Genomic DNA, 10,680 nt, shown 5'->3' on the forward strand with positions numbered 1-10,680 from the left:
TTGAACCTGTTCTGAAGATTTTTTCTCTGTTTGTTCAATCCTATTCAGGTCATATATGAACCTGTTGTTGAGCCTTATTCCAGTGTCAGGTCATATTTGAACCTGTTATGAAGATTTTTTCTCTGTTTGTTCAATCCTATTCAGGTCATATATGAACCTGTTGTTGAGCCTTATTTCAGTATCAGGTCATATATGAACCAGTTCTGAAGATTTTTTCTCTATTTTTGTTCAATACTATTCAGGTCATATATGAACCTGTTGTTGAGCATTATTCCGGTGTCGGGTCATATATGAACCTGTTCCGAAGTTTTTTTTTCTCTATTTTTGTTCAATACTATTCAGGTCATATATGAACCTGTTGTTGAGCATTATTCCGGTGTCAGGTCATATATGAACCTGTTCTGAAGAGTTTTTCCCTTTTGTCAATACCATTCAGGTCATATCTGAACTTGTTGTTGAGCCTTATTCCAGTGTCAGGTCATATTTGAACCTGCTCTGAAGAGTCTTTCTCTATGATTTGTTTTAGTGTTGTCAGGTCATATATGAACCTGTTTTTGAACTTTTATTTCAGTATTACCAGGTCATATATGAACCTGTTGATACAGTTTTCTTGAATTTTTCTGAGTTCGTTAGGTCACATCTGGACCGGCTGTCAGAACTTCTTGATATTCCCCCAACATTGTCAGGTCATATATGAACCTGTTTTGTCGTGTTTTATTCCAGTATTGCCAGATCATATCTGAACCTGCTGTGACATTTTCTTTCTTTTTCGGGTCTAGTAAGTCATATGTGAACTTACTACCGAAATCTCTTGTACTCTGAACGTTGTTTATCAACTTTCACTTCGATTACTCCCCAGTGTGTGTCTCATTCTCCAGCAGGATTGTTTCCCCATCAAGTTGTTTCTTACCATTTGTCTATTTTCCTGTGGACCATCAACATTCCCCACAACTTGGTCTGTCTAGTAGCACCTCCTGTTAAGGGTCCACTATATCCCTAGCAGATAGAAATTACAAAAAAAAAGAATCTTACATCCATGCATATCATATCATATCACATCATATCACATCATATCATATCATATCATATCACATCATATCATATCACATCATATCATATCATATCACATCATATCATATCATATCACATCATGTCATAGGGATTCAGGATCAAAATCCGGGTCTTCTTAGTATTTAACCATCTCCCACTATGATCATATGAAGAGTGTTCTGCTCCATATTCTCTAGTTGAAGATACTTAAATAGGGGCAACTGTCATACCCCGATTTTGATCCTGAATTGTTTCCATTTTTTTTTCATTTTTTTTATTTGGCACTTGGCCTAAAGTTCATTTGCATACACTCATTCCCAAATCCATATTTTGTGATAAACATTGGTTATTATCTAACTTTTTGACCATGGTGCTTTGTGATTACAAAATGGATTTTAGTTATTTGATTTTTTTTAATTTTTCAATTTTAATTTAATTTCAAAGTAAATCTAATTCCAAATTTCGAATTAATCTTAATTGTTTTTTACTAATGATTCAAACTCTAATTGATTTTTATTTCCACATAAATGTTAGAATTGATATCAAAGTAATTTTAACAAATTATAGATTGATTTGGTTTTAATTGGTTTTGTTGGTTTTCTTTTGATTTTAAATTGACATTTTGATTAGTCTCGGATTATCTCTAAAATCCATATCCATTTTTATAATCAAATATCCAAATTCCTTAAACCCACAATTAAATCCATTTTTTCCAATCCAATAACCCAACTCTATTTTTAAATCCATATCCAAAATCCATTCAATCATAACAATTAACCAATTAACCCAAAGTTCATTAATCCAAAACAATTACCCAACAAAAACAAATCCCAATTCCAATCCCATAAGAATTCCATAACAGCAACATCATGTCTAAACCAAGCATGCCATCATATTCCATTCACGAGCCAAAGCAAGGTTGAGTTACAAGTACCATGAATCAAACAACAACAACAACAACATCATTATCATCTTCAAATCAAGCTCGAGCAAACCATGAAAATTTCCAAGCCAAGCCATCTAGATTAAGTGTGATTAAGGCAAGCATCATACATGTGAAAAATGCAATCAAATGCAGGCCCAAGGGAGTTAAATCGAATACACAATGCAACAAGGTACAAATTGCAACAAGAAAAAAGCAAAATTCGGGTACATGTGCAAATGCGATTTAAGAGAGCTTCTAGAACAAGTATAGAAAGGAAGGCTAATCCTGTTGAGTTTGATTCTGTCTTTAACAGAAGCAGCCTTACGATTTCTTTTGAAAGCCCGGACATAGTTCCAGTTTTCTGTGGTGCCTTGCAGCATAGCACATGAGATACCTATCCACACGAGTTTGAAGACTTTGCAACTGATGCATCATTCCTGGACTTGTGGTCTCTTGATAAATTCTAAATCCTTCTTAATCAGTCCAATGAAGACCTAAAATTAAAGAAGTTGCTGCAACAGGATAATCTTGTTGTATTCCTGCACCTACTTGGATGTGACTCTAATGGTCATGCACACAGGCCCTTTTCATCTATCTATCTCGACAATGTTAAGCAGATCATGGAATGAGTGATAAAGGAAGCCATGGAGAATTATGGTTTGGTTACATACCGGGAGACTGCTTTGCTCTATGATGATCAGCATTCTGCTGCTGCTAACAAACAGAGGGTTGCAATTGTTGTAGCTCATGAACTAGCACATCAATGGTTTGGCAAATTTTATTACAATGGAGCGGTGGACCCATTTATGGCTGAATGAAGGTTTTTGCAACATGGGTGAGTTTATTTAGCTGCTGATCACCCTGTTCTTGTTTACATGCCTACTGGATGCGCATAAGCCAGTACTAGACTACTTTTGCCTGCGGGCTTTATTAATACCACGATTACATACCAAGAGTGCTAACCTGCATCAGGCCGCAGATCAGTACACAGAATAAGACCAATTAAGCGAAACACATTAAAATTAAGCAACAGAGATGTACCTGAAAATAATCCTTCATACACCACAGTTTATGTTGGCAACCTTCCCCATGATGTAACACAAGTTGAACTCCATTGTCAATTCCCTGCATTGGGAGCTGGGGTACTTGAGGAGGTCCGAGTTCAGAGGGATAAGGGTTTTGGATTTGTCGGATACAATACTCACGAGGAAGCAGCACGGGCTACTCAGATGGCTAATGGAAGACCAGTTTGTGGGAAGACGATGAAGTGTTCATGGGGTAGCAAACCAACTCCTCCTGGGACAGCTTCGAATCCATTACCTCCTCCGGTTGCACAACCATATCAAATACTTCCTACTGCAGAGATGACCGTGTCGGCTGTTTTGAAACAGAAGAGTTCTTCTATTGAAGGCATAGAGAATTGGCCATATGAAGCTTCTGCCTGCCAAATTAAAATCAAGAAAGATCACTTGTAATGCAAAATTGTACATTAAGAGGATGCAAACAGGCCATTTTTGAATCAGAGAGAGGTACTAGGAAGCTCACCGTTTGGTTATTTCGTAACTAGTCTGCAAGTGAGCATTGTAACTGACACCGTTTCTGCAGCAATTCTCGCCTCCGAGCAAATCAAACCAATACTCCAATCTTCACTGCGGTAAAAAACACAAACTAATTAGCCAAGGCAGTAAAGATTCGAAAAATACCCGAATTGGCATTAAGACAAAAAAGGAAGAAGAAAGCACGAACTCAGAATATCATTTTCGGTTTTAGCATTAAACAGGCCAATCCAAATTGAGCACAAAAAAGAGGATTTTACAGAGATGCGCTTTTGAAGACAAAAACACCATTTGAAACCCTAATTTAAGAGAGATAAATAGAGAGAAAGAGGGAATCAGTAAAGAGACGAAAAATTAACGGCGAAAAAGATACCACACAAACCCTAATCCCAAAATCGAAGCAAGAAACCAATATTTGAAGATTCAAGGACTACCTGAGCTCGCCGTCACCGTCGAAGGTGAGCCATCCTATCCAACTTTCTCTTGGGAACCATGGTTTCTTTATCTTTTCGCGCTTTGATTGAGAGATGACGACTGAGGTGAGAGCGATGGAGAGATGTTGAGAGTTCATAGAGAGTGGTGATAAGCGATTTTGAGAACAGAGAGAGATTTCGTTTTAGAGAGTTTTGAGGTAGAGAGATCCTGGGTTTGAGATTTGGGAAGAGGACGATGAGATTCTGGGTTTGAGATTTGAGATTCTGCGTTCTCCTTTTTTTATTACTATCATTTTCTCTTTAATTAAACAGACCATTTAACTCCATTTAAGTGACCCTTTAGTGATCCCAATGGACATTAATGTTGGTGTTTAACATGATTCCATTTTTCTTTACTATTCCCAATTCACTAGCCTCTAGAACCCAACAGCCAGGCGGCTGGGTTTAATTATGGTAGTCCAACAAATTTTCTTTTTTATTAGTTTTTTATTTTAGTTCTAATTTTTAATCTATCTTGGTTTATATATCTAAATTAGTATTAAAATAACAATTAGTCATAAGTGGTCTGGTGGAGAGGGGTGGTTTCTATGGTCTTTAGTGGAGTGGGTTTGATACCTATGTGTAGTATTTTTATTTCTTTTAACATTTTCTTTTATGTTTATGCTTTATTATATTCATAGTTTCATTATCATAATATAGATTTGTTTTCTTTTAATTGCATCATTCATTCAAAACCATTTTAAACTATAAAAATCACATTTTTTTCTCGATTCAATATCGAGCCCATTTTCACACCTTTGTAAGTCGATTGCTTTTTAAGCATCGCCATCAACCTCACATAGCTTACTCTTGGACTTTCTTACAATGAGCCGGTTCTCTTGCACTTACACTCATGCATTGCATTATTTGTTGTTTGGGCCCGATTTAATTATTTCATGATTTTTTAATCCCCATTTAACAAGATGTACCCCACTCCCCCGATGTGTAATAATTTGGTACTGTTTTATTTCTTTATTACTTGACTGTTTAGTTAGATATTAACACAAGAATAAAATCAACAAATTTCAAAAAATACAAAAATATGACTCGATCCAACGTCGATTATTTTCTCAATAAACAAATCAATTCATTTCTCCCTCCTATTCTTTTCCATTTCTTTCAAACTTCATCAAATGCTTGATCCAACGTCAAGCCATTTTTTCTAATAAAAACTCAAAAAATATTAATTCATAGTTAAGACCTTTTCAATAAGATGGAAGTGGAACGTGGTGTATACCGCGCACTCCTGAGACTAGAATTCGAGATGTATATCTCGCCAATCCTAGCTCTCGCCATCATCCAAATTTGTCCAGTTTGTTCTCTCAAACACTCATTCAAATTTCTCTTAAAACGTCCATCAATACTTGATCTAGGTCAAGTCATTTTCACAACAAAACTCAAAATACCTAATTCTTATTTAAACACTTTCTCAATAAAGGTGGAAATGGAACATGGTGTATATCATGCACTCCTGAGGTTAAGATTCGAGACGTATGCCTCGCCAATCTTAACTCTCGCCATTGCCTAAAATTGTCAATGCGGTTTCTTCAAACCCTTTCTCAATCAAATTCCAAAATACTTAATTCTTATCTTAACCTCTTTCAATAAAGATGGAAATGGAACATGGTGTATACCATGCACTCCTGAGGCTAGGATTCGAGATGTATATCTCGCTCATCCAAGTTCTCGCCATCACTCAAAATACATCCAACCGATCAAACTCTTTTCTCGCCGCTGTGCGACTAATCAAAAACCTTTTTCATAAACGAAAGGTATCTTGTCTTAAGTGATATAAAACAATGTTTCGGCCATGCTTGTTGATTCGAGATAAGTGACGCTTTTCCGAATGTAGATTTATAAATCCGTTCGATGTGTGGTATGCGTTCACTCCTCATCTGTTTTGGGTAAAACAATGTTTTCGTCGATTAATACAATATAGCTTTCGCTAAAATCGACCAACAAACAAACATTTTCTACCCAGAACTACGTAAGCCTTGATTTCTCTTTTGAGATACGTAGGAGCAGGATTTGTAAATCTTGTCAGGCCCACTAATAAAAAACTTAGGTTTAGTCCTTCGTCGAAAAATCCAAAAACATTTCTTCGCTCTTCTATTCTTTCTTTCCCACCTAATAACTGAAAAGCCTAACATTTCAAACTAACATTAACGCACACAACTGACCTAATGTCATGTTAGTCCCTGTGCTTTGACAAATTCCTGTTTTTCTCCCTTACCATATGAGACCCAGTGATTTGATAAGATCTATGTCATGTTAGACTCAGTGCTTTAATAGGTTCCTACTTTCTTTACTTACCATGTCAATCCCCGTGCTTTGGTAAGTCTTTTCTTTCCGGTTTAAACATCACCCTCAATCATTTATTTTTCTGGTCTTTATCCTCCGAACTATGGAGCTATGACTTCCTCATTTCACTATGAGGATACTTATGTACGAGGATGCGAATCTTTGGCGAACACTTTTTCCTCTTTCTTTTCTTTCTCTGGTTCTCTGAACTACGAGGCTCTGGATTTCTCATTTGACTATGAGAATACTTAGGCATGAAGGTCCCAATCCTCCTCGAGCACTCACATTGTAACTCATTTTCTATTTTGCAGGTACATGAAGATAGCAATATTCATTCAAGCAAGAGCATTCAAAATGATTTACATGGGGTACCATGGATGTGAGGGTGTTAATATTTTTCACTTGCATAACCAACTTCCTTACCCGTTTCTCTGTTTTCCCTTTGTATTTTAACGATATTTGTGTATTTATGGAAATTGGTCTCTGATATCGTCTTCTTCTGTTTTAAAGGGCTTTTGCTGGGATATTGTTGTGTTATGCAGGAAATAAACTAAAACTTGTTATGTTTTAATTTAAGAGAAACACTTTTCACCACGGTTGATAATAATAATCGTAGTGATATCTTATACATGTTACCATGATTTCAATGTCTACCCATTGGTGAATGATATAGGAAATTGCCTCTAAACGCTCACAGGCGTGTGATTCACCTTTTTACTAAACCTAACTCATTTCACGTTCAAACTTCATATTCCATTCTTCAAAAGTTAATACAATATACGAAGTGCATATTTTGTAATAGTATTGGGATCAAATTGACGTACAACTATTACCGATTAATTATACTAAATAATTTGACGTAGATTTCAACATGAGCTCAATAAAGATTAAATTTTTATTATTTAACAAAATATTTGATTATATTTCTTTACGTTTTGTATTTGGTTTATGCAATTCAAATGTTGGTAATAAATTATACCATAAAATAAAATATTGTATAAAAATTATACAACATGATTTTATTTATAATACATAATATAAATAAATATCGTTGTGATTGAATCCAAACAGACTGTTTACATTCATTTAATTTAACTAACATAAATTTATTTATTTATTACTCCCTCTTCTTCTCATTTTATTTATTTTTAAAATATAATAATATTCAAGAAATATAATTATTTTAATAAATTATAATTTATCTTTCTCATATAAAATTATCTAACTTTTAATTTGTATGAAATGATTAAATGACTAATAATTCAAAAATAATGTAATATACTTGTGAAATTGAATGTATGTTTATAAGAAAAAGCTACAAAATATTTAGATGGTAAGTGCTATTAAAAAATGAAATATTATGACTTTTTCAATTGAAGAGGGGAAACTAAAAAACGATTTTACAAAAAATTATTCCAAAAAAAAATAAAAAAGTAAAAAAAGGTATTTATTAAGAATTATTTCTCCCAAAAATATATAAGAAAAGGTAATATATTCAATTTATTTCATTGACCACATACATTTTATATTGATTAAATTATATATTACTTCATTTGTTTTTTAACATTTGTCTATATATACTAAGCTCTGGTCTATGAAAATTAAGTCATCAGTGAAAGAAAATGTCAAAAATGATCAATATCTTATTATTGATTATGTGTTTGGTGATTAATAGTACTAGCTATAGAGATCATGGTATGCAGAGTGGGCTGAAAGATGAAGATTTGGAATTGGAGAGGCAACTAAATATCCTTAACAAATCTCCTATAAAGAGTTTTCATGTATTTACACATAATTTGTTGGTGGTTTAGGTCATCTTAATTTGATTTATTATTCTAACAATTTATTTTTTATTGAATTTCAATGGTTTTTATAGATAAAATCAGGATATATAGTCGATTGTATTGATATTAACAAACAACCTGCTTTTGATCATCCTTTATTGAAAAATCACAAGTTGCAGGTAAAACAATTAGTGTATATTATTTTCAATTTCTTTTATTACTTATACAGTTTGTTTCAATGATTTTTTCTTATGATAGAGAAAACCAATTTTTGAAAGAAATATTACTGAAAGAAGAATTCAAAATTCATCAGAAAAGTCTAGATTCATTCTTGAGACAGTTAGGTGTCCTCAAGGAACAGTTTCTATCCGAAGAACAACAAAAAATGATTTAATTCAAGGCAAATATCTATTCAATGCTGAAAATCTAACTCAAAATAGTGCCCTTAATCATGTAAGTTTTTTCGAATATTATATACTAAAAATTAATTTTTTATTTATATAATTAATATTTATAACTTTTTCAAGTTAATGAATATGTTGAAATTGTAGTTTGCTCGACTGAATCTTAAACATGTAAGTGCTCCTTACTATGGAGTTAGTGGAACTACTAGTGTTTGGAATCCAAAAGTTTATAAGGGTCAATCAAGTAGCGGTAACTTATATGTTCTAAATGGAGAAGGAGATAATCTTAATAAAATTTCGATTGGATGGCATGTGAGTTTTAATTTAATTTATAATTCTAGTTTTCTTTTTTTCTATAAACATGCATGTATTTATAGATATAACTTTGATATTTAATTGAGTTTGAAGACATATAATTTATTTTATAATTTATCTCATATTGTTAGGTGTCTCCGCTATTATATAATAATGGTGAAACTCATTTATACTCGTTCTGGGCGGTAAGTTAATGTTTATATATTATTTAATATTCACTAATTTATATTATACTAATTATTTTACATAAATGATAACTCTTCTCCCATCACAAATATTTGATTATTATATCTTCAACCAATTAGTTATCACCATTTCATTTTATTATATATAATTATTTATGAAATATTTAAATTGTAGATGTTTTCAATGCATTTTAGCTTAAAGATAACTCTACAATCTTTTTGAAATTGTTAAATAAGAATGCTCCTTTCACATAAAATTTTTATGAATATATTTATTATTTTATTCAATGTTTCTTATATTTTTTTGAATCTTTTATATGTAATTTTGGTTGAAAATCAAAATATTTGGTTTTCAAAATTCTAACATGTATTAAAAAAAATACAGTCAGGTAAAAATGGATGTTTCAATATGTTGTGCAAGGGTTTCATTCAAGTTGACCGAACATTTTATTTGGGTTCACATATATCTAAGACATCTACCTATGGAGGAGATATTTACGAAGTTCGGCTTCAAATTTCTAAGGTCATCTTTTTACATAAAATCTCATATTTATATATATGAACGGCGATCAATTTATTGTAAGAGTAAATTTTTTTAATTTATTTCAAATTATAATCATTAAAATTGAATCTAATATAATGGTTGATTAAATAAAAATATTAATTAATAATTAGATCTAATATAATGATTAATTAAGTAAAAATATTAATTAATAATTAGATTAAATTTAATTTAGGAACTTTAATTTGAAGGAAGTTAAAAAAATATTTTAAAATAAGTTGATCATATATATATATATATATATATATATATATATATATATATATATATATTATATAATATATATATATATAATATATATATAATATATATATATATAATCTAGTGATGAAGTTCAAAGAGATTTAATTTAAAATTTATACAAATTTTAATATTATTTAGTATATTTCTTATATGAGATTAAATTCTTAAAATTTAATCATAAATATTTGAGATTTTACAATCTAACAGTAAAATCATTAAATGTTATGCTTTTCAGGATAATATAGGCAATTGGTGGTTAAAAGTTAGAGATAAAGATATTGGATATTTTCCCGCAGCTTTATTCTCCATCTTGTACGAAGCTGATCAAGTAGGATGGGGTGGATATACAGTTACTCCTGCGGGTACTACTAGTCCTGCAATGGGTTCCGGATATTATCCTGATGAAGACGTCACTCATGCATCTTATTTTAAGTTTATTAAATATCTAAATATAATTAGAGAGCCTTACGATCCTTTTCCATTTATCGTAGATAGCTACAATGATGCTCCTAAATGCTATGGACTTACAAACTATGAAGATAAGAGAAAGGATTTAGGATATTTTTTTCAATTTGGTGGACCGGGTGGTAATTGTAGAAGTTAACTACAGTAAACAGGTTTTGTTATATGTAATAAAGATTTCTAATGATATGCATTTGTCTTTTTAAATAAATATATTTTAAAAATGTTAAATTTTAAATTTTTTAAAGGTTTTTTATGGTCTAATAATGTATAATATTACTCTTCAATTATATAAAAGTAAAAATATAAAATGCTTTTACTTTATTAGGTAGTAATAAGTAGTATTAAAGTATATGTAAATATTAGAAGGAACTTTTGAATTGTCTACTATTTTAATACTCAACTTAATATGAAACCATT

General features: G+C 31.5%; 2 protein-coding genes across 2 annotated transcripts; both read left to right on the forward strand.

Annotated features, from left to right (window-relative positions):
- Positions 1-2,619: 2,619 nt before the first annotated feature.
- Positions 2,620-3,450, forward strand: LOC127087831 (oligouridylate-binding protein 1-like). Its single transcript, XM_051028748.1, has 2 exons — positions 2,620-2,746; positions 2,948-3,450. The coding sequence occupies exons 1-2, from the start codon at positions 2,620-2,622 to the stop codon at positions 3,448-3,450; spliced, it is 630 nt and encodes a 209-aa protein (XP_050884705.1).
- A 4,443-nt stretch (positions 3,451-7,893) lies between these two features.
- LOC127135430 (uncharacterized) lies at positions 7,894-10,471 on the forward strand. The gene is made up of 7 exons (XM_051062165.1): positions 7,894-8,086; positions 8,182-8,268; positions 8,348-8,542; positions 8,641-8,805; positions 8,940-8,993; positions 9,379-9,516; positions 10,034-10,471. The coding sequence occupies exons 1-7, from the start codon at positions 7,928-7,930 to the stop codon at positions 10,400-10,402; spliced, it is 1,167 nt and encodes a 388-aa protein (XP_050918122.1). The 5' UTR covers positions 7,894-7,927; the 3' UTR covers positions 10,403-10,471.
- Positions 10,472-10,680: the final 209 nt, after the last annotated feature.

Source organism: Lathyrus oleraceus, chromosome 1, assembly GCF_024323335.1.
Source record: "Lathyrus oleraceus cultivar Zhongwan6 chromosome 1, CAAS_Psat_ZW6_1.0, whole genome shotgun sequence".
Taxonomy (NCBI): Eukaryota; Viridiplantae; Streptophyta; class Magnoliopsida; order Fabales; family Fabaceae; genus Lathyrus; species Lathyrus oleraceus.